This window comes from Saccopteryx bilineata, chromosome 2 (assembly GCF_036850765.1).
Source record: "Saccopteryx bilineata isolate mSacBil1 chromosome 2, mSacBil1_pri_phased_curated, whole genome shotgun sequence".
Lineage (NCBI taxonomy): Eukaryota > Metazoa > Chordata > Mammalia > Chiroptera > Emballonuridae > Saccopteryx > Saccopteryx bilineata.
This window is the reverse complement of record NC_089491.1, coordinates 293,260,241-293,285,896: the sequence shown is the minus strand read 5'-3', so window position 1 is coordinate 293,285,896 and position 25,656 is coordinate 293,260,241. Positions and strand designations below refer to the sequence as shown.

The 25,656-nt window shown below is 37.2% G+C and overlaps 1 protein-coding gene across 1 annotated transcript in view; it reads right to left on the bottom strand.

Moving 5' to 3' along the window:
• HMCN1 (hemicentin 1) overlaps positions 1–25,656 on the bottom strand; it is a 431,303-nt gene that overhangs the window by 113,636 nt on the left and 292,011 nt on the right. The window contains exons 46-55 of the mRNA XM_066261348.1: positions 25,312–25,479; positions 20,518–20,631; positions 19,879–19,965; positions 16,944–17,135; positions 12,844–13,017; positions 11,485–11,598; positions 10,091–10,236; positions 5,351–5,501; positions 3,580–3,774; positions 1,798–1,911 (exon numbers count right to left, since the gene is read on the bottom strand). Of these exons, the coding sequence (XP_066117445.1) occupies positions 1,798–1,911; positions 3,580–3,774; positions 5,351–5,501; positions 10,091–10,236; positions 11,485–11,598; positions 12,844–13,017; positions 16,944–17,135; positions 19,879–19,965; positions 20,518–20,631; positions 25,312–25,479 (1,455 nt within the window). The remainder of the gene's footprint in view (positions 1–1,797; positions 1,912–3,579; positions 3,775–5,350; positions 5,502–10,090; positions 10,237–11,484; positions 11,599–12,843; positions 13,018–16,943; positions 17,136–19,878; positions 19,966–20,517; positions 20,632–25,311; positions 25,480–25,656) is intronic.

Sequence of the window (25,656 nt, the reverse complement as noted above, 5' to 3'; positions counted from 1 at the left end):
ACCTTCAAGTAACGTTTACACTGAGAAATCAGCAGTGATAAACATTATGTGATTTGCGTTTACGTTCGACCCTCTCTTTACCTATCCTGGACTAACCCCTCTGATAGTTTCATTCCCATTTGGGTCAATCCCAATTCTTCCTCAGTATACCTTGGCTTGTTTTCTCTCTCAGCCCTTCCCACTGTGCCCTTTGGGTCTCAAGTATCTGCATGAATATATAGTTCTATTTGGTCAGCTAGACAAACCAGATCACTTACATCGTTCAAGTGTATTTGAAATATACAGATTTGGTCTTACTTGCAAGGGAGTTGCCTGGACTACTCAAAGTGTGTTTCCCCGTCTCAGTATCAATGGTATCAGCATCACTTGGAGCGTGGTTCAAAATGTAAATTTAGGGGGCTGCCTTAGCTCCCATCCGTCAGCATCTCTCGGAAGGCCCAAGAAGTTTGTAATTTAACAAACTCTCCTGGTGATCCTTATGCATGCTAAAGTCTGAGAAGTCACACTGTAGAATTTCCTACATATATTCATTTTCATTAAAGAAATACTGTGAAATCCAGGTTCATGTCTACTTCACAGTAGACTAGACAGTTATGAAAAATCACATACTACCTGTAGAATTTTTACAATTGGAAATGTTAAATAAACTAGGAATGCAAGGGTTGACATAGAAATTTCTTATCACAGCAAATACTCTTTTTGTTTTGTTTTGCATGTTAATTATTTTATGTTTCACTCTCTTTAAAATGTACCATATCTTTAGCAATCAGTAAAGATGATGTGTTTAAAGTAGAAGCAGTCTTCTGGTATTTGGGTCTCTCAAAAAATAAACTGAAAGTCTATAAAGGAAATGATCAACGCTTCAAGGCATATAATAGAATTCAATGTTATCTTGAATGCATATCTTCATATTCAAAGTTTTGTACTTTTTACTATACTTCAGTAAACATGAAATATGTAACCTGAACTGAAGATTGGTAAATAATAAACTTGAATTTTGGATTAAATGATGCTATCACTACCTCATACCATGAAAAGTAACCAAATGGAGTCTTTAAAACATTAAAAATTCCATGTTTTATTCAACTCTTGTTAGAGCTGAACCACTGGGATGTAGCAGGAGGTACAGGCTAAGTCCAAGGTCTGACCTATAGAGCTCTTCACCAGAGCTCTTTGCTTTCTCCTACCCTTCCACTACCTGGGTTACACCACTCAGAATTGTTCCCAATGTATGTAAGGGGCGAGCATCAAACTGTGAAACATCCCTAACTGAGACAGAATTTTGGATTCAGTTCATTTTTCTTACTTTGTTCCCACCTCTTTAAACTCATCTTCAACCATACTTTCCAACTTTCTATGAAGGTAGAAAGATGTAAGAGTAGAGTTTCAAGGGGCCAACTTGCCAGGCAAAGAGACCCCACATCTGAGAGTGACCCTGTTAGTAGAGAAAGTCAAAGCCAAGAGCTGGTAAAGTCTGGTAAACTCTTTTGAGTCAAGGAAGTCTACCCCGGGAATTTTCGGGTTTGTGATTCCATGAATTCTCGCTCTCCTTCTCTCTCTCTCTCTCTCTCTCTCTCTCTTCCTCTCTCTCAGTTTAGGCTAGTTTAGTCAATACTTCAGGAGTCCTAAACAATGTGCTCTTAATTTGCGTAAGACAACAAACTCCTTGGGAGAACTATCAGTTTCTGATTATCCTTACTGTCTTTAGGATGCTAGTGCAACATCTTGCAAACATTAGCTCCTCGAAAATACTTTTGGGTGAAAGAATGCGTAAAGCACAAAAGAAAACAAACTCACAGAGAACACGGACGTCGTAGTGAAGGGAGTCTTCCCCAGCCTCATTCACAGCCACACACGTGTACCTCCCCGCGTCTTCTACTTTAGCCCGCGGGATCTGCAACACTCTCCCACCTGCAAGTACGTCCTACTATGTTTACTTCTGGAAATCTTAGAGGGAATACTGGTCATTAACAATTTTTCAGCTCTAATGACTTCCAGATGCCACTGGTTCATTTTTAATTCTACCTATCACTTTTACAACAAACACTACATTATTGAAAAGTGATCCGATACATGAGTCAGATCTCCCAAGGAATAAATCACAGCTTGTGTAGTTTTTCCCCTGGGCAGGAATGTCGCTCTATGCCCCTCATCATGTTCCATGGACAATGTTACCCTGCAGCAAGTTCTTGCTTTTATAGTCTGAACTCATATAAAGAAAGTTTCACTGTTGCATGCAAGAGGTGGCTTGAGAAAAATAATAGCCAAAGGCCACAAAAGGCACACAGTACACCACTGTACATACAATCTTGAGAGAATTATTGTGTATTAATTTTTTTATGCTGAGATAATTTCAAACATACAGAACAGTTATAATAATTGTATAAAATGTTCTTACCTATGTTTATCAATTATTTATATTTTATTTCATTTGTTTTAACTTTGTATATATGCATATGATCTGTAACACACATATATATTATTATAGACATAATCTTTTTTATGAACCATTTGAGAGTGAGTTGGAGAAGTGGTGTGCTTTTACCCTTAATTACTCATAGATCTGTATTTCATAAAAAAGGATAATCACTTATATACATATTTTTCGCTCCATAAGATGCACCTGGCCATAAGACACACCTAGGGTTTTAAGGAAAAAAATAAGAAAAAAAATATTCTGAACCAAATGGTGTGTTAAAATATATAATAAAATACCGTATTTCTTGCTCCATAAGATGCACGGGCATTTCCCCCTCCACTTTTGGGGGCAAAAAGTGCATGTTATGGAGCGAAAAATATGGTAACTATAATATAATGATCAAGATCAGAAAATTTAAAATCAATATAAAACTACTATTGTATTCATAGTCCATATACAAATGTCATTATAGTTATAATATTGTCTTTTATGGCTATTTTTCCCAAGCCCAGATCCAATTTAGGATCACATATTACATTTAGATGTCATTTCTACTTTGTTTCCATTTTTCCCCAAGATATTCTTTTATTTAATTAAGATGAAATTTATATACAGTGAATGCACTAACCTTAAGTATACAACCTGACAAATTTTGACAGGCTTATTTGAATGTTTGCTACAAGTGAATAGAAGTCTTGAAATATTAGTCCACAACAATTTTCCATCAATAATTATTTAAAACTAAAACTCTTTGCTATCGATTTATGATAAATGCATCTAATAAACTGAGTATAACTATTCGCAAATATATTGTAGAACTGATCACAAATATATTATAGGATTTATGTAAAGAAACCAAAGTGATTATTTTATCACACTATTAGAGAGCAGAGGCACACGGAAGCCAAAGAACTTCCTTAATTTGACAGAATGATCCTGTAGTAGTTGATCTGAAAATTAACTAAGGTGTCCTATCCTGTGTCATATTCTCAACCTAGACTCTCCTGGCTAGAAGCTCCAAACACACCAGTGACATCTGGCAGCTTGTGTCAGCTTACTTATGTGGCCAGAAAGTCAATCAATTTGATGGGTCTTACTAAATGAGAGGAAACAGATTTGGCAGAGATTTAGATTTTCACCCCGTTCGTAGCAATTTTTACCTGGTAAAATCAATACTCGGTCGCTCGAGGTCAGAGGACGACCGTCTTTGTACCATGTGAGTGTAGGAGGAGGAGCAGCACTGGTTTCACAGTAAAGAGAAATGGGATTGTTGACGATCACATCCTTGGCTTCACCACTCCTGCCAGTATCCAACATGTTTCCAATTTCCCAGAGTTTCTGAAAACTTGGAGGAACTAGGGAGAAAAGACACAGAATTTTGGACACACATGAATGCTAGTGTCAATCCATTCAATGAAGATCTTGGCTGTGTTTTCACAAGGGTGATATGTAAATATGATCAATTAGACAATGTGAAAATATTTTCAAGCATTTCTACATCTACCAACTCTAGCTGTTAGCCAGAAAAGTAGTAGACAGAAGTTGGAGCCGGTCCTTGTGGGGAAAAACAAGGAATTCAGGGCTCAGAATGCTATGCTCATCCCCTGCTTTCCTTCCCTGTTACAGCTGTCTGCTTTCAGGAAGGACCTACCAAAATAAGCATGGCTGAAGAATATAATCACAGCAGGAAAACACATATTTTGAGGAGCCATTAAAAAATAATGGCTTAATTGAGAGCATTTTCCAATAATTCGTCTTACTAAGAAAGTGAAAGGAGTTATGTTATCAAGATTAATAAATCCATTAACTGAAATAATAGGATATTCTCAAATTTTTCTGGGGAACAAGTATGAACTTTCTAGAAGGCAATTTGCCTGTACATAGAAAACATTACAAATGTCTATAACATTTGACCTAAAATTTCTACTACTGGTAACTTATAAAAGAAATCAAAGATGTGCAAAAGTTTTATGTAGACAGTGTCCAGGGAAGCCCTACATATAAGTAGCGAAAAGCTGGATACAACCCAGACATTTAAGAACAGGGATCCGGTTAAATAAAAATTTGGATACTCAAGTGCTAAAACAGTTACTAAAACTCGTGTAGAGAGTAACTGGCAACAATAGCGGGTATCATTTGTAAGCATTTTTCTAAGAGTTTTACATAATGTATCTCATCTAATAGCCACCACAATTCTATAAAGTATTAATTTTAAAAGCAAGGAAACTGGGGTTTAAAATATTTAGGTAACTTATCCAAGTCACAATTTTCTTTTTTTAGTTACAAAGTTCTCTCAAAGACTAAAATCATCATTCCATTCCAAGTCTGACTACTTTAAATTCTGTACTATACTTTTTTCTTTCCATATAAGTGCTATTAAAAAAAAAAGTTTCATGATATAACACTGGGGAAAAGCCAATGTAACAGAGATGTATGTACCATGTGAGCTCAATTTGTAAATGCAGTATACATTTCTTTTTTAAAAAATATTTTATTTATTCATTTTAGAGAGAAGAAAGAGAGAGACAGAGAGAGAGAGAGAGAGAGAGAGAGAGAGAAAAGAGGGAGGGAAGAGCAGGAAGCATCAACTCTCATATGTGTCTTGACCAGGTAAGCCCAGGGTTTCAAACTAGCAACCTCAGCATTCTAGGTCAATGCTTTATCCACTGCACCACCACAGGTCAGGCAGTATACATTTACAAAATTTATCAGAAGGAAAAATATCCAGAGGAAACACAAAAATAACAGAAGTAATCCTGAATAAGGGAATTATTTTCCTCTTTATTTGGTTCTCGAGTCCAAATTTTCAGTAACAAATTTCTATTATTGTCAACAGAAAAACAATTTAAAAGAAACCAAGTCGAATTTCTTTTTCATTATTTTGACATACCACATAAATTAAATGATATACAGTAAGTATATTAGCATTACCTTGTATATTCACATCAAAATCCAGCTCATCTTCACCTGCAATATTAGATGCCACACAAGTATATCGTCCTGTGTCTGATATTTGAGCTTCTTTTATTTGAAGTGTGTGTCCATTGGCAGCAATATTAACATGATCATCTGATTTAAGGGGCTGTGATTCAATTACAATTAATGTTAGCATTACTTTAGCTAATAAGTCCTCTAAGAGACCATGCAGTTGATTATTATAATTCATTAATCAATAAAATTAAAAATTATACAAAATACTCAAAACAACAATAATTTTATTAATTTACTGTATTTTTGTTTTTTAGTAATCATATTTTTATTGAAAAATATAGCTTATATAGTTTACATCTGTGCCAGCTATATATTTCTGGGTGGTACATTTATACATTTTTATCATAAAAAATGTTCTTAGGTACTATATCCAATTAGAAAATAATATTTTCAGTTGATCCTGCAATCGATTAAATATCATATCTTTTATTATATTTTTAAAAAAATGCTAGACTTAATCAAAAATCACTGTTGCTCATTCAGAAGTATCATTACTTCACAAATAAAATGTTTTATCCTAGAGATATTTATATTATGTTATATTGAAAGTATTACTATACTAAGTGAAAGATTAGCTTACAGATATTTAATTATGATGTTTTACTGATAACATTATGTACACTTAATAGGACATTTCCCATCTATGTATTCTGATTTAAACTATTCTTTAAAGATTTTAGCTCTTGGATCAATGTCATTCCTTCTAATGATATTTTTCTCATAATTCCTGGTTATTTCAATCCTTACATAGTCATCCAATGAGGTGTGCATCCAATGCTGTGACCTCGTCTCTAAATTTTTTGTCCCCAACATTCTCTCAGCCACTCAATGGATAAGTCATAGTTAGACCTTACTGCACTACTTTATAACCTGTTTCTTTTTTTTTTTAAGATTTTATTTATTGATTTTACAGAGGGAGGGGAACAAAAAGTATTAATTCATAGTTGCTTAGCTTTAGTTGTTCATTGATTGCTCATATGTGCCTTAACCGAGCAAACCCAGGGTTTTGAACCAGCCACCTCAGCATTTCAGGTCAATGCTTTGTCCACTGTGCCACAACAGGCTAGGCTATAATCTCAGTTTCAAGTTCTCACTCTGATCATCACCTCCTAATTTTCTAATTCACTTCTAGAATCCCAACTCCAATAAATTTTTGGCCCCCTGGGACAACCCACAATCCATTGACCGTGCAATGTTTTCACTGCCTCTCATCCTCCTCCTGACCTAGTCCCTCATGACCCAGAGAAGATCTATTATGGCATTCACTCCTTGCATAAACCCTCACCTCCCCTGCTCCCTCCTTTCCCTTTTTTTTACTCCCTTGGCAAAACCTTAACCCTAGTAAGCACCAGTCTCTGTCCATTCTGGTCTACTCAAGGATGTCTCTCCAGCAACTTTTCCTATCTCACCTACATCATCAGCAATTTATTCTCTTTCCAATGGATTATTTCAATCTACACACAACATAGTATAACTTCCCTCATTAAAAGAAAACTCCTTAGACTGCAGCCTCCTTCCGTATTTTTCTCTTAAAAGTCAAAAGACTTAGAAAAGTTTTCTACATTTGCTATTTCCATTTCCATCCATCTTTTATTGAATCTGCCCCAATCAGACTTTCAGCATCTCTGCTTGACTAAAACGACACTGTCAAGGTCACCAGTGACATCACATTGCTAAATTTACTGCTCAATTCTGTCTTTTTTCAATGAGTGACATGTAACAGTTTAACTTGTCTCCATTTTGATATACAGTGGTACCTTGAGATATGAACAGACCAACATATGATTTTTTTAAGATACGAGCTGCAACTCAGTCTGTATTTTTGTTCAAGATCCAAGCAAAATTCCAAGATATGAGTTGTGATTCGGGAAGCTGCTGCTAGTTGGCGCGTTGGCTCATGGGTCCAGTATGGGCAGTTTGATATACAAGTTGACTGACTTACGAGCTCGGTTACAGAACGAATTAAATTCGTGTCTCAAGGTACCACTGTACTTATCTCCCATAATCTTTTGGGACAGTTCATTCTCTGCCCACAACCTTTAAATATAGGAGCCCCCCAGGGGGGGCTCTTTTCTTTCTGTCTAAGCTCACTTTCCTATGTGATCATGCAAAATCTTGGACTTATTTATTTATTTATTTATTTTGTATTTTTCTGAAGCTGAAAATGGGGAGGCAGTCAGACAGACTCCCACATGTGCCTGACTGGGATCCACCTGGCATGCCCACCAGGGGGCGATGCTCTGCCCATCCGGGGTGCTGCTCTGTCGCGACCAGAGCCACTCTAGCACCTGGGGCAGAGGCCAAGGAGCCATCCCCAGCGCCCAGGCCATCTTTTGCTCCAATGGAGCCTTGGCTGTGGGAGGGGAAGAGAGAGACAGAGAGGAAGGAGAAGGGGAGGGGTGGAGAGGCAGATGGGCGCCTCTCCTGTGTGCCCTGGCCGGGAATTGAACCCCGGACTTCCGCACGCCAGGCCGACGCTCCACCAGAGCCAACCGGCCAGGGCCCGGATTTATCTTTAACTCACTCTTTCCTTCCCATCCTGCTACAATCATCATTCAAGGAACCACCAACTCTCTTCTGGACCACTGCAGTAAGTTCCAATCTTGACCATCTCTTTGTTCTCCAAATAAAGAAGCAATGTAATCCTTTTAAAATCTTAAGTCAGAATATATCACTCTTATGTTTAAAATTTTCCAATGGCTTCCCATCAAAATAAAGGCCAACTGGTCTACCAGACAGTATAACTTGGCTCTCCATTAATCTTCTGTTCATATATATCTTCTGTGTTTTCATGGATCACTGCACTCCAACCAAAATGCCTCAATGCCTTTGTTCTTGACATTCTCTCTACTGTAGCATATTTCCCCCTCGGATATGTTTGCTTCCTTCACTTTCTTTGAATTTCTGCTCAGGTATCACCTTATCAGTGAGACCTTCACTATATAAATAAGAGATCACACTCCCTGTCTCTCACATTCCTTCTTGACTGAGTTTTCTCCATAACATCTACCTCATATGGCACTTTATATGTTTTACTGGTATGTTCGTTTAGTTTTTGTCTCCCCAAACTTTATATGAACACAAATCTTTCTCTTTTTTCTTCATAGCTGTACCTGCTACACCTAAAACAAGGTCTTCACAATAGTATTATATGCTCAATAAATAATGTAGGATGCAATGAATCATTATGGCGTTACATCACTTAGGTAAAAATAGTATAATTGAAAAGTTCTATGCTAAACAGAAACTTCAAAGTATGAATAAAATCATCTTAAAGACTGTATCAAAACTTATTAGGGCTAACATCTGGTGATTTTCACAAAAAACCCCCACCATTTTGCTCAAATGGTGCCATTTGAAAATGAAATACTAAAGAAAGGATATGGACAATAAACAACAAAAATATCCAGTATTTTTTGGATACATTCAAGGAAACCAAACCCAAACCCTAAAAGGATTTGCAGCTTAAAATATCACAACTGGATCAATTTCAAAGTCTGAATTTGAAACTTTAACTATTCATTTTTTTAAAAAACAAAACCTGCCTCGGTGCTAGTGCAACTCCAGTCATTACCTAATTTTAATGTGCGCAAGAGTCTCTGTGTGTGCACATGTAGAGGAACTACAAAGGATGAAAAGACTTTAGATATAATTAGAACTATAATGAGGTTTCAAGGAGAAAGAAATAATTTGTTTCCAAGTAAACTCATATAGATTTAATATTGTACCATGAAGTGTGCTTGTAGTCAGGAAAGAAACTGTAAACAGAACATGGTGGGAGTTCCTTATTTTTCCTTTTGTAATGGTTTCCAGATGAAACTTGCTTATTTTATAAGAGATGATTTTTTTTCCTAGTTGCCAGTATTGCAAAATCCATCTGTGATCTGAAAAAATAAAGCTATATCTTTCTGTGAAGTCATGACTCTGACCTGAACTTCTACAACTGGATTTAACTGACCATTTGGTTGATTATGTGCAAAACAGGACAAAGAGCTGCTTAGCCATGTCCCATCTGTATGAAGCACAGTCTTAACGGCAGCTAAAAAGAATCTATTTTGGTTTAAAACACCAGCACACTTCTTAAAAACATGCATGAAAGAAAATAAGTTGAATGAGAAATGAGAGTGTGTGGTCTGAAAGTCAGATCACATAACTGAAGAATGTGCTTTTCCTTTAAAGTTTCTCATTGCCCCCCCCGTTAATGTGTTGGGTGCTTAACCATCCCATTTAGCTTTCTGCCTTCATCATCGAATGTTAAAAATGTTACCTTTTGTAAAAGAGAGGTGTTAACAGAAAGTTCTGATTAAGCTTAATACCTATGTTACGCCTATCATTATAACCTGGTTCAGCACTGTTTTTATGTTTCTTCTCCACGAAGTATATTTACACTTAAAACCAAAGAACACAAAAACCAGTCCCCAGTGGGGAGGTGGCTAAATTTTCATCAACTTCTAATGTACACAAAGACAATCCTTTTCAATGATGAAATGATACTAATATAATTGAACACAGTTCAAGTGTTTTTATAGTTTCGTATTCTAGGAGCATGAGATTAGGCTAGTTTTAAGGTCACAATGATTCTCTGAGTTACTTGTGTCTATTTTCACTATAGTATTATGATTTAATTGACCATTTTCTTATTTAAGAAACCATGAGCAAATGAAAAATCCTGTGACTGGCCTGTCCATCCTTGTACCAGCTGAGGGAGGCAGAAGGGACTGCATAGGCTTCACATTCCAAGGTCAGGGTGGTGTTCACTTTGATCTTCACTTCTTTGGGGGAAAGGCCTGGCCCCAGGAGGTCCCCTTTATTGATTATGGGTGGAACTGCATAAAAACAAATATAAAACTGTTAAACATTGGTTCTTTTAAATACATGGAATCTGATGAAAATCACATTGAGTGTCACTTTGCAAGAAAATAAGGAAATAACTGAAGCATTTTCTATGCTTCCCTTTCATCAAGAATCCAAATTAGGGCCCTGGCTGGTTGGTTCAGTAGTAGAGCGTCGGCCTGGCGTGCAGGAGTGCCGGGTTTGATTCCCTGCCAGGGCACACAGGAGAAGCGCCCATCTGCTTCTCCACCTCTCCCCCTCTCCTTCTTCTCTGTCTCTCTCTTCCCCTCCCGCAGCCAAGGCTTCATTGGAGCAAAGTTGGCCCAGGCGCTGAGGATGGCTCTGTGGCCTCTGCCTCAGGCGCCAGAGTGGCTTTGATTGCGGCAGAGCGACGCCCCAAGATGGGCAGAGCATCGCCCCCTGGTGGGCATGCCGGGTGGATCCCGGTCGGGCGCATGCGGGAGTCTGTCTGACTGCCTCCCTGTTTCCACTTCAGAAAATAAAATAAAATAAATAAATAAATAAATAATTTTTTTTAAAAAAAGGAATCCAAGTTAGCGTCTTACAGAAGGGTAGTGCTCAGATAGAGAATGTGAGGGAGAGTATCATTCTCCTGTTGTCATTATAATACTGACAATGAGGCTGGTGTCTTTCCCAGACAGTTAGTTTCATTTGTTCCAGGTCCCCAGACACAGTCTGAGCATAACCCATAAAATGCATTTTATTGGTCATTAAAAAGACTGATTAACTAGGGACAACCAGAAAAATAGCCTTCCTTTTTTAAAAAACAACAACAAACAAATCTTGAAATGTTGGCACTATTAATAGTAGTATTAGCTTTGCTTTTTATTTATAGCTCAATGTAGAGTGGATCAACCCACGGTCACTGAACTTATCCTAGACTGTTGATTACAGTATGTGTATTTAAACAATAATTTTGTGCATGAAACTATTATACTATGACTTAGCCCAGAGGGTAATTCAGAAGGCAAAATACAAAAACTTAAGGAAATGTCACTGGCAAATTCTCCAATGAGATGTCAGTGAGTAAACTGAGTGGGCTCTTTACATCTTTAAGCAAATGAAGTCGTGGCCACAATGCTTAATTCAACATCCACCTTCATGAAGCAAGCTGCATAGACAATAATCTTTCATAACTGAGGACCCATATTGGAAAACAAAATTGAAAGAGTTAGATAACATAGAAAAAATATGAAACATCATGTTCTCTCAGAACTTACTGTAGACCTTCACTTCATAGTACTTTATCATTTCTCCCGCTTCATTCGTGGCCACACAAGAGTACCTTCCCGCGTGGTCCTCCTGTGCATTGAGGATCTGCAGCGTTCTACCTCCTGCAAAATCATGGAACACCAAAGAATCTCTGAAGTCACAGTGGCAGCAGAGTACGTGCCAACTACCAAGGTTTTAATTCTTACTATTACTATATTTCTTCTATATGCCAACTCTGTAATAGATATTTAACACAAGACAAACTACAAAACTGATGGACACTGCATGGCTATCTCATGCTCATTCTGACCCTCCCATGCTTCTGTACACATTCTAGCTAAGATCCCTCTTTCACTCTCTTCATAAATAGGTCTCTGCCTTAGTCATCTTCTTCCTCTCCTCTACCTGACATCACTAGAGATTGGTCTTGCTAAACTATAGTTTTTATTATGGTACATTTCTCTCTAAACATCTTCAATAGTCCTCAACTGACTAAAATATAAAGTCAAAACTCTTTAATCCAGGCATACAAAACATGACTCCAATGTTCCTTCCTTATCTCTTCTCTATTTCAGACACACATAACACACATATGCACACTGTCTCCACTCATTCGGGAGGTAAGGAGTCTAATTATTATTACTTATACATGAACAGGCCATTCTAATTTTATACCTTTCCCACACTAGTCATCCTGATGGATCTGAAACCTCTCCTCACTATTTTCCAGAAAACAAAATTTCTTTAATATTTGGTTGAAGTTCTGACTGCAACAAGCATTTCCTATCCACATTAGCCCAAAGCGGCCATCCTTTCTTTTGTATTCTTATAAACCTTGTCACTACTTCATTAATCATGCCCCATGACTATTCATAACCCATGATCATTCACGCATTCAGTGTTGTTAATTAACTTTCCCACGTTTATCTCTCCTCCACATAAGACTGTAAATTTCTTAAAGCCAGTGATTATAATTTTTAATTACTTCTATTTTCATATATATTGCTAGGTATTGATGAGGAATACATAAACTCAATCTAAATACTTACCTTCAATTCAAAAATAAATAAATCTCTACCCTTTTTTTTGGCATTCCACATAATATATTTTAGCAATTAATTACATGGTGGCATTTATTGATTTGCCTTTTCATTTAGATATGTTACTAGTCTTTCAAAAAGTGATTCCAGGTACTTTAGATTTCAGTATATCTACAAATAATTTTACAAATTAAAATATCAATAGAATATAACACAACCGACAACATATACACTTCTATTAAAAAAAACACACACACCAATGATTCTGCTTTTCTACAATAGTCGATGGCGGAAATGCACTTCGGGCATCTGAAGTTAGCTAATTACCTGGGAGAATACGAATATTTCGGTTGGATTCTAAAGGCGTTCCGTCCTTAAACCAGGTGATGGAGGCTGGAGGGTGTGAGTAGGCTTCGCAGACCAAAGACGTGGGGCTGTTAAGAATAACAGTTACATCTTCAGGGCTGCCATCGCCATCAACACCAGCAATAGTAGGCGACACTAAAAAAGATTTAAAATGCAATTAAGGAACTCTACTTAGAAGTTTCTCCATTCACATATCTATTCCTGTATTTCTGAATTTCCACTACCCTTATTTCTGTAATTCCATTACCTAACAATTTCCGAAAAACGATTGATTGTTGCCCTTATTCCATACAAAAGCAGCGAGAACCTCAAAAAGGCTCACAGGGTAATGAAAAAGGAATCCTACCAGACCGTGATAAGAGCAATAATGGGAATTTTGCAGGATATATGGAGGCCGAGCTTGCATTCATCCAATCCGGGGAGCGGGTGTGAGGACTCCCATTGAAGAAGGCTTCCTAAAGGAGACCTCAGAGTGAGCCTTCAAGAATGAGTGGTAGTTATAAAGTGAAAAAGGGAGATGAGTAGGAAGAGGGAATGTATCGGGAGCAGAGGAATGCTAATGAGGGGCAAGCAGGGGATGTATAAAGGATGGATTCAAGGGGGTCAATGCTAGAAGCAAGGGTAACAGAGGCAGGTGCATTTGTTTCATACAAGCTCACGAGGGACTGAACTAGAGCACTGAAGGGAGGCACAGAGAGGAGGGAGCAACTAAAGCAATACTTAGGAAGCCAACCGGTGGGTCTGATGATAGAATTTGGGGGTCTGGGGAAACCAATGTCAAAGATCATTTCCAGTTTTCTTGCTTGGGAACCTAGATAAACTGCAGTAAAGCAACATAAATGGGAAATACGGAAAGACTGCCTCATTTAGGAGGAAAAGGAAGTTTGTTTAGTTCTGAATATCTTGAATTTTTAGTGGCCATGAATATTCCAGGTAGAAATGTCTAACAAACAATGGTATATAGAAATCCAAACCTTGGGAAGAAGACCCGGGTTACAGGTACAGATTTTAAAAATCACCAGTTTATAGGCTAATTCATAAGTTTATTACTCAAAGAGACTCTCTAGAGAGAAATAAGCAGCAAAATAAAGACAAAACACTAGGGCTGTGGTTGGCAAACTCATTAGTCAACAGAGCCAAATATCAACAAGTACAATGATTGAAATTTCTTTTGGGAGTCAATTTTTTTGGGGGGGGAGGACAGAGAGAGAGTCAGAGAGAGGGATAGATAGGGACAGACAGACAGGAATGGAGAGAAATGAAAAGCATCAATCATCAGTTTTTCGTTGCGACACCTTAGTTGTTCATTGACTGCTTTCTCATATGTGCCTTGACCGCGGGCCTTCAGCAGACTGAGTAACCCCTTGCTCAAGCCAGTGACCTTGGGTCCAAGCTGGTGAGCTTTGTTCATACCAGATGAGCCCGCGTTCAAGCTGGCGACCTCGGGGTCTCGAACCTGGGTCCTCTGCATCCAAGTCTGATGCTCAATTCACAGCACCACCGCCTGGTCGGGTGAGAGCCAAATTTTTTAACCTTAAACTATACAGGTAGGTACATTCCTTATCAAGGTAGCGCCTGCACGTGGTATTTTGTGGAAGAGCCACACTCAAGGGGCCAAAGAGCTGCATGTGGCTTGCGAGCCGCAGTTTGCCGACCACTGCCGAGGGGCTTAATGTTTACGAGGTGGATTGAGTAAGAGTCCACGAAGGACAGAGAAAGGGAGTGACCAAAGGTGTGCGAGGAGAACTAGGGAACAACTCTCTCAAGAGGAAAGTAATAAATAATGTCCAAATCACTAAGAGAAGAATTGAATAATATTTGTGGGATCTAGTAAAAGGATAGTCTGCCACAGCGGGGTCAATCATGGTGTGGGTGGAAGCCTGTTTTTAGTGGGATAAGAACTAAATACAGGGAGTGGTTACAATATGAAGTGACAGAGACAGCAGAAGGTGAAGTTGCAGGTTAAGGAGGATGATCCGAATGACTCATACCAGAGAAGGGAGAAAGATGCAAGGTCAAGGGCATACGTGCAAGCAGTAACTGAGAACGAGAGGGATAACTCATCACCTGGGAAAAGAAAGGGGAGAGACTCTGAATTATGGCTTGGTGGATTGGAAGTTGCAAACACACACACTTCTTCTCAATTTTAGGAAGTTGGAGGAAAAGGACTTTGATTCAAACCCTTCAGTCTTCAGTGAATAAGGGAGAATGACAAGAAATAGATAAGTAACTAAAAAGGGGCAGGGGTTGGCAAAGGGGTGTAGTCAGAGAGCATGACTGGGGACAGCAGGTCAGATTTCAATTACAGCATGACTTACTACTGGGAGGTGAGTCAGTGGTGGTAGGAAGAGTTGTGAGACACTTATTATCTAAGAGAAACAATGAACTACAGAAGAGGAGAGGAAACCCAGGGCTGGGCGTCTGTCTTTCATACACTGATGGTGTGCAGGGAGCTGGGTGTGTTAGGAGACAAATGGATCATGAAGTTTCATTCATAATTATCCACGCATTTGTTATTTCAATGCTCTATTAGGTGCTGGGGCCTAATCTTTTACAAGATAAAAAGGGGTCTACCTTGAAGAATTTATAGTTGTATATAATTATTACCCCTATATACTATTCATTTGATACTCTACATTATCCAGTATTTTTGATCTAATGTTTCTTGCATACATATGTCTTCTAGTCAATTAGAATGTAAGCCATCTGAGGGCCATGTCCTAAATGAATGGTTTCTGTGTGTGGGACTATGTATTGCCAAAAGAGTCTAGCTGATAACTACAAAAATAAACCAAAACAGCTGCAAAAACGTGCACATTCAAATATACTTGGTTTTAGTAGAATGAAGGTATTTTGACATTAGTAATCAAATACAATACAGTTAGGTGGTGTGTTTTGAATTTCAAAACTGAGCAGAAATTAAGAATCTATTGCAATGTAATTCCTGAGACATAAGCATAACTTTGACGCCTCACGAACTAAGTGTACAGTTATTTTACCATGCCTATGCCATCTTTTTTTTTCATGGTGTATTTTTTATTGCTCTCAAAGGGCTTAGTATTCAAGAGCACAAGCTAATTTGTGTTAAATCAGAAGGAAATCATGTGAGATTTAAAACTTACACCCGTGGTCTCATCTCCATTTTAACCTAGAAGTCTTCATAGCTCGGTTACTGACTCAACAGATATTTACACATTAGATATTAACTTCAAGTGGAAGTTATCTGGGAAAAAGAACTACTAATTAAATGGTAAGAGATCTAAATTTGTATTTTCCAGATTATGTATCCACATGGCAGTACCCTTTGATTTTCTTCCTTTAAGATTTTTTTGGGATTAGTGAATGAGCAAATGACATGGGTAAGCATACATCAGTGCAGATGAGCAGAATATTATGTGAAGGAAATGGAAATCTAAGGTCATCCGCTCACCCAGTAGAACACATGTTCTGCTCACAGCATTGCTACCCATTGGGAAAGGGCAGCAGAGGAGATGTGTTTTAAGGCAAAGCAAAGCAGACTTTTTAAATAAAAGCATTTTAAAGCTGTTGTGTTTTGTTTCAATCTTTTTACCTCACGAGGAATTGTGTTCATTTGCTATCACTGGTGAGCAGGCGTAACATGCGGTGGGCTACTCTGCATGTGCCCTCCCTCATCATAGGCAGCAAACAGATTTCAGTATGGACAGTTACCAATATGGCAGAGTCCCACAGAGAATGGATACAGTGTCTCAGGTTGAGCCTTTTTCACTTTTGACCTGCTTCTCTTTGACCAGCATATATTTAATTTACCCTTTACTACTGCGTATTTAACATTGATCTTGATCACAGTGGTGTCCCTAGCATAAAACACAGTACCTGGAACATAAGATGTATTCCAAATGCAATGAATGTATGCCTGAATTAATTAATAAAAGAAGACAGCAAATGTCCCCGGGCACTAGTCTTCCTTAAATAATGAAATTCAATGGAAGAAATATTAAGGAAACAGAAAAGGAAAAGAAGAGAATTTAGCCTGTCGTCATGTCTGATTCTTCAAGACCTGAAGCAATGCTTATACTTACCCAGCACATTAAGACTGAAACTTCTGCTCTTGTCACCAGCTGTGTTAGAAGCCAAACATGTATATCTCCCAGTGTGTGACACTTGAGCATTAGTGATTTGAAGAAAACGGCCACCAGACATCCTGTGATGGGTGTCATCTTCTTGGAGGAGCTGCCCATCTTTGTGCCATGTAATTTCTGGCATTGGGTTCCCTGAAACAAAAAGCCATTTCTGTGAGCTGGCTGTAATATCAGGTCTACAAGTAATAGCTGAAAGAAGGCATGTCACTCATTTGTCTTTTTAAATATCCCACTTCTGAAATAATTCAGTAACTATTCATTTCAAAACAAATTTCATACATAACCTAATTTATAATAATAATAATAATAATAATGTTATGATTAAAAAATAAAGATTGAAAATCATTTTCAAATGATTAGTTCTTATCTATAAGTGAAATAATTCTAAATTAGACTGTATGTTTAACTAAATTTATATCATATCTTAGACTATTACAATGAAATATTTTCATAGCAAAGTACACTTAATAAAGAATGGAGCTTATATTTTTATTAAAATTATTACTCACAAATACCTTGGCATTCTTATGAAATTTTAAAATAATATTTTATATTTTTGATAGCTATATAAAAGGAAAAACCTTTAACTAAGTAATTTAATAAGGATATTTTGAATTTATACTGGGATTCCAGCATAGAAATATAGATAGGTAAAGAGATAGAGATACAGAGTAATCTTTTCTTTCATATTTATAGCCTACATGAAAATACACTTTATATTTATTTTAACATGGGACTTGTGTTAAATATTAACATTTAAATTGCTCAAATAAATTAAAAAAAATTAAAACCATAAAAGCAAGTTCTGTTAAGAAAGGATAGTATGATATTATATTAAAACTGGAAGGCTTAGCTATACTGGCTGTGACCTTTGTCCTATGGCCCTGACCAGACAGGGGAGTTGCTGCCTGCCCTACTGCCAAGGGTATCACCCAGTCCTGCCCAACTAGGAAGCCTTACCAGAAAATCCAGGCAATGATGGAGCCTACCTTACAGATGCATTTGTGCAAAAAACAAAACCAGGAGTTTTGTCCAACTGTTCCCAGCCAACAGCAACACCCACCCCAACATCAAAGCTCAGGCAGTGGCTTCACCCAAACAGATAACATAATGGAAAGCTCTACCCACCTTAGGACTCACCTAGCTGAGAACCCTAGTATGAGCTAAATGCTGAAGGGTTGTCTCTGCTAAAATAAATGTATAAAGTCTGGAAGAGGAGACTCGTTATTCAAATGTGCAGATACCAACATAAAAAAAGAACAGAAACAGGTAAACATGACACCACCAGTGGAAAGTAATAAAGCTTCAATAACTGTTCTTAAAGAAATAAAAATCTATCAACAGTCTGACAAAGAACTCAGAACAGTCCTCTTAAAAGAAGTTCAGTGAACCATAAGAAACAGACAACTTTAACAAAATTAGGAAAACAATGTATGAATAAAATGAGAAGTTCAACAAAGAAATAGAAGCCATCAACAAAACAGAACCTAGAGCTGAAGAATAGAATGACTGAATGGAAGAATTTAAAAGAGAGCTTCAACATTAGACTTGATCAAGCAGGAGAAAGAACTGTGAACTTTCCAAGTTTCATCAAATCACAAAATAAGAACAAAATAATAAAAGGGAACAAAAGATCTACAAAACAATTAACAAAATGGTAACAGTAAGGCTTTGCCTATCAATAGTTACTTTAAAAGTAAATGGATTAAAATCCCTAATCAAAAGACAGAATAGCTGAATGGATAAAAAACAAGATGCAGCAATATGTCACCTACACAAAACTACTCTAGCTTTAAAGATGCATACATGTGACTGACAGTGAACAGATGTGTAAAGATACTTCAAGAAAATGGTAATCAGAGGAAAGCAGAGGTAGGCCATACTTATGTCAGACAATAAAGACTTTAAGCTAAGAGTGGTAAAAAAAAATCAAAGGCCATTATATAATGAAAAAGGGATCAATCCATCAAGAACATGTAATAGTAAATATTTATGCACCAATATCAGAGCACTTAAATATAAAAAGCAAATATTAACAGAACTGAAAGGAAAACTAAAAAGCAATCCAATAATAGTTGGGGGCTTTAATATCCCTCTCTCAACAACGGGTAATCATCCAGTCTGAGAATTAATAACGAAACAGAGGATTTGAAAAACACCATCGACTTAACAGACACATACAGAACACTGCATCCAACAATGGCAGAATATAAATTCTTCTCAAGGACACATGGAACATTTTCGAGGACAGATCATATGTTAGAACACAAAACAAGCCTTAGCAAATTTTAGATAATTGAAATCATACTAAGTATCTTTTCGTCTGACCACACTGGTTGAAACTAGAAACCAACAACAGGAGGAAAGCTGAAATATTCACAAATAAACAACATGGAAATTAAACATGTTAACCAAAGGCAACACTTCGTTTTTGGGTAATCCCCATTGTCAGTAATGCCATCCTTCCACCCACACTCCTACTTACTTATTTGAAATGAAATTTAAGAAAACAGGAAAAGAAAAGGAAGGTACAACCTTCAATCAACAGTGAAGAAACCGAATAAAGAGGAGGTGGGCAGAGAAACTCTACATTCAAATCATAGCAGAATGAAAAAAAATAGTTCACTGGATTGAAAGAAAAGGCCACCTTTGCTTTGTCTCTCCCTTAACCCCTTCCTTCCATGAAGGAATTTCTTTTTTATCACTGCAGAGTCTGAGTAGTTTCCTCCTACATTTCTACCAGCTCTACAGGACTGGAATTCCATTTTAAATGCACATTACAGCAGCGAGAATTTTCCTCAACCAATGAAGATACGTGGTGGGGACAAAGAACGGTGACTGGGGGAGCAGTAGAAGCATCAGGGTGGCCCCTTACCTGTCACCTCGCAAGTCAGTGTAACACTCTGTTTCTCTTTGACCTTCACATCTTCCAATGTATTTTCTCCCACAATGCGAGGTGGTACTGAAAAAAAAAAGTAAGTTTTAACCATAGAACAGTAGGACTGTTAATGCATAGGCATCTAAGTTCCTGTTTTTCTTAATCTTTAGAGCAAAACCCCCAATTCTCCTATTTGATGACTAGAATAATGTTACAATATCATTTGATCAACTAATTTTAAGATGTATTAAAAAGTAATATGTCATGAATTCAATCATATAATAAATTTTATAGTAATGTAAATCATAAAGTCTGGGTAAACATGTCAACAAATCAGAATATTTATTAGATCTTTGTTTTTCCCACTCCAATGGTAAGAAGCACGCATGTTAAGTTATCGGAGTCTTAGCATTTTGTTGAACAATTGTGAACAAACAGGATATGAAATTTTACCCACTTTAATCCAACTGATTACTTCCAAATTGCTCCAGCACTGAGTTCTTGACAACAGTGACAGTCCAGGGGCCAAAGAATATATAAATGTGAGATCAAGCTGTAGATAAATTTTACTCTGGTTCCAGAAGGCATTTAAGCCAACTAGATTTTTTTACTAGATATTACAAATGATATAAATACCTAATACTGAAAGTCCAAAGAGTTTTCTTTCTTCACCAGCTGCATTCCTTACAACACACGTATATTGGCCAGCGTCTTCCATTCTGGTCTGCATCAACCGCAGAGCCCTACCTCCTGGAGAACAAACCACCAGATGACTCAGAAAGCAGTCTGAAACGTTCTAAGTTGTCCAACTGATGCTCAACATAGATAAAATACAATCAATAGGCTTCAAAGGTCTTTAAATGAATTGAGGTCAAGTTTTTAAATCATATGTTTTTAGGTCTACATGAAACAAAATAGGCCCTGGCCAGTTGGCTCAGTGGTAGAGTGTCGGCCCGGTGTGCAGGAGTCTCAGGTTCGATCCCCGGCCAGGGCACACAGGAGAAGCGCCCATCTGCTTCTCCACCCCTCCCCCTCTCCTTCCTCTCTGTCTCTTTCTTCCCCTCCTGCAGCCAAGGCTCCATTGGAGCAAAGATGGTCCACGCGCTGAGGATGGCTCTGTGGTCTCTGCCTCAGACGCTAGAATGGCTCTGGTTGCAACAGAGCGACACCCCAGATGGGCAGAGCATCGCCCCCTGGTGGGCATGCCGGGTGGATCCCGGTTGGGCTCATGCGGGAGTCTGACTGCCTCCCGGTTTCCAACTTCAGAAAAATACAAAAAAAAAAAGAAAAAAAAAAGAAACAAAATAGATAACACAAGAAGAATTTTCTGGATTGATGGATAAAAAAGTAAACAACACTAAGTGACAGCAAGCAAGAAATGGCATTTCACAAAAGTGATATTTGAACATAACCTTAAAAGCTAAGTATACTTTAATTCACAGTGGAGTTAAGAGGCTTCATTGTAGGTAGAGCAGGAATGAGGATATAGAGATAGAAAGGAGATATGAGAGGTGGTCCCTTAAGCAGAGCAGGTGGAGAAAGGGGTGACAGACAGTCTAACTGAATATGGCCAGATTCTGTAGGCCCTTGAGCGCTCTGCTATGGAATCTAGGTGTTGTGTTCATTAAAGGTTATGGAAATGTGTAAACAAACAAACAAAAAAGGTCATGATATGATTTGTGCTTTACATCCTGTGATGGGGATGTTTAGAAAAAACATAATTCCTAGGAAGCCACTGAATATATAAAATGTGAATGTTAGAAAGAGGACTATACCAGCAACCCAGATATGGGTGATAATAATATGTAACAGATACTTGAAACTAGGAGGTCTAGTCACCAGTTTTCAATTGAGTTTCATGGAATCCCAGAATTATCTATATCAAAATTTATGGGAGGGGGCCACTTCATTCACTAGTACAACTCTGTTAGTTTGTTTTTTATATTTTGAACTTCTATGCAATGTTTTGTTTGAAGAGAGGTTCTTCATCCTAGAAATATATATAGACTGAGAATGAATGCGCCGAAGGGCATACTTTGGAGGGAACTCCATGTGAGGACAGAAGAGGGGAAGCCAGCAAATGAGACAGACAAAGCCCTCAAGAGACTCACTAGAGACCCGCATTCTCAAAACCACTGGAAGAGAAGAGTTAAGTAAAAAATATACATTGTTTCATATATTTTGTAATAATTTCCTAGCTGGTATGTTTTTGCTTAGTACCCTGAATTTCAGTACTAAACAACTGAAATGATTAACATAAAAATTTCTTGTAAATATTCACCTGAAACTAAATTTGTCAGGAGTTTCCATCCCCCTTCTGTTTTTTTCAACAAAACAGGACATCACTGAGTTTTCCTATAAGCAACCTTCCCATCCTCAAGCCACTGAAAGGTGAACTTATTTTCTTTCTTTTTTTTTTTTTTTTGAACTTACTATCTTATTTAGACAAACAAAGCTGATTACCTGAATTAGGTCCTTTTTTTTATTCCAATTGAGTTTACATACACAAAGTTGAATACAGAAATGATCTAAACACATCAAAAACTTGTGTTAATTAGGAAAAGATTTAAGCACTGACTGCTACTACAGATTAGTGAGACCAGAGACCAGAACACTACTCCAGTGGTAAGATATGAAAACAATCCAACTTTCATGAGTCATTGCTGGCTTGGCCAACCTCAATCTCATAAGTCTCATGATCTTTCTTTTTCTCTTTGTTTCCTTGACTTCTCACTTAATCCAGCGAGAACAAAAACAAAAACAAAAATAAACAAACAAACAAAAAGGTCTGACAGTTAATTATACTTATACAGAGATGTTTCTTGTACCTATTAAATTTTTATAGAAGTTACCTCTTCTTGGCACATGTCTTAACAATAATAGAGACTTCACCAGAGTACTGCTTTCAGAAAAATCTCAAGAGGACTAATCTTAATGAAACAGAAGTGTGCACCAGACTGAGGACCACACGAGACATATGCCATTCATTTGGTGCTCATTCATCTGTTGCACAACACCCATGTCAGACTGTAAAACTGAATGAGTCCCTTGGCAGCACCGCAAGGTGAAATACTTTCACTGTGTTCGTTCAGGGATCTCCAGCTGCTGGTCAAGCAAAACAAAACTAAAGGAAACCCAAACACCACTTCTGTGCGTCTATAGTAAGCCACGGCAAGGCTTTCAAACTTGCGTTTTTCATTTCTGGGAGCTCTGATGTAGCTATTACATTTAATAAGAGTGCCTACTCTTTTAGCAATTGAAAACTGAAAAATGAGAGAATAATTTCAAGACAAGAAGATAACGTGTTCAGATTTTGGGTCACCAAATTGTAACAACATCTTTTGCATTGACTATTATTTCCTAAGACCAACAGGACCTGGGATTCAATGAAAATGAAAGCATCATAATAAGATCATAGGGATGTCTCCCAGGACAGGAAGACCCCAAACATTTTACCTGGTTGTCTATGATAATAATCGCTAGCATGCATTGGATGCCTACCATTTAAGAAGGCACTGTGTTATTGCTTTATAAACATGATCTCAGTTTATCTTTACAAAAGCCCTACAAGGCAAATTCTATTTAATACCTTCACTTTGTGAGTAAAGAAACTAAAGTTTGCAATGTCAAGTAACTTGCTGAGGTCAGAAATGTAGTATTACAGGCAATGAATGAGGTTAATAGAAATTACATTTCTCATCAAGCTCCTATCATTTACAGAGTAAGATCTTGAAGAAGCAGAGGGCCCTTTGGATATTTTGACTCCAAACACTAGAAAAGATTCTTCTGAAAAGCATTCAAAAGTGGAACTTAATTTTGAACAATTTTAGGGGCAGGGAGCTTACTACTACGTATTAAAATAGCTTATCTTGATTTTAAACAATATACATATTTTAAAGTTGTTTCTATTCAGACCCCAATTTGTCCCTAGAGTCTTCCATACACTGGCATTATTTTCTACTTTTGGAATTGGCAGAACCAACATAATTCTTTTCTACACTACGTCTCTTCAACTATTTAAATTTCATCTCCACTATGTACCCATAAGGTTACATAGGATTTATTTTTTCCAAATTCGATACAATCAGACATAAATTATTTTATAATCATTAACTACCATGCCTACCCTTTTTAAAAAATGTTGTCAATAAACCCTTCCTCTAGTTTTCCTAATACGTGAGTTAAAGCCAGAGTACAACTGGTCTCTTACTTTTCTTACTGGTGAAAATATATTTGACCAAAATATTGCATTTATTTTCTTGATAACCAGATTACACTGTTAGTGTACAATGAATAAACAGCACAATTCAGAGATCTTTTCATATGAAGAATGACACTAATTTTCATTATTGGTTTTTGAACTTCAGTGCAGGAGTTTAACTTTTGTTAGGTTATACTCAAACAGTTCATCAGATGTGTCTGAATTCTGATGTCTTCATTCAATATATTAGGTATTCTTCTAAGTATCCAAGCTTTTCATTAACCACAGTCTTGGACAAGAGTTTCTTCTTAGTGCATATTCAAACCATTACTAACAGGGGCCAATTGCAGATTCCTGTGGCATTCCCAAGACATCTCTCTCCGTGCCTAAACTGATCCATAAAGAAGAATCTAATAGATTTTCCTACCTATTTATATGAGAACTAAGCTAAATATCTCTTTTACAATAATAAAGTCTTAGCTCCCAGTAAAATTTTATATTGTAAATAGAAAACTCACTCAGATCAGAGTCATGAACAAGGTGAAATACTTGGTTATGAAGGTATATTATATAACATGGATCTTTCTAGATTCTGGTTTCAATTTTGGTATTTCTTCTCATTCTTCACTTTTCAAATTGGCTAGTACTCATTGTAGTGTGACTGCTCTGACATCACCATAATTTAAGAAATAAGCAAGTGCCAAGATTTCTTTTGTAAAGGGATCTACAGAGAATTCAGAGATTTTCCTCATTTCATATAGCTTCTGATGTCCTTCTAAATATTTTTTCTTAATATGATCAGTGGGTATTACAACAAACAGCTAGATCAAAAGGAAATACAAGATAGGAAGGAATGAGAAATTAAGGGGATTATTCCATACGTAGGTGGGACATAATAGTGAAACTAAGAGACATTGATAAGAGTGTGGTGGTTACGGGGGGGAGGGGGGAATGGGAGAAGGATAGGGGGTGGGAGGGGCACAAAGAAAACAAGATAGAAGGTGACAGAGGACAATCTGACTTTGGGTGGTGGGTATGCAACATAATTGAATGACAAGATAACCTGGACTTGTTATCTTTGAATATATGTATCCTGATTTATTGATGTCACCCCATTAAAAAAATAAAATTATAAAAAAAAAAAAAAAAAAAAAAAAAAAAAGAAATTAAGGGGAAATTGTGGCCAAGTGAAGAAAACCAGATTATCAGATGATGAGAAATTTTAATACCTGAGAGAATTCTCACAGAACTGCTAAGGCTGATGGGCCACCCATCTTTAAGCCATGTAATTGAAGGCAGAGGAATTCCTGAAGCTTCACAAGTCAGGGACACCGAGTTCTTTTCCACCACACTGATATTTTCAGGTGCTCCATGGTTTCCTATGATGCTTGGAGGGGCTGTAAGACAAAACAAGAAATGGAAAGGAAAATAGTTAATTTAAATCAAACTTGAAATTCTAAACAGGTTATTGTTAATAGTAAGACTTTCATTTTTGGTCAATAGTAAACAAAATAAGCAGTAACATCAAGGTCATTATTATTATTATTAGCAGTAGTATTTTAGTGTGATATTCT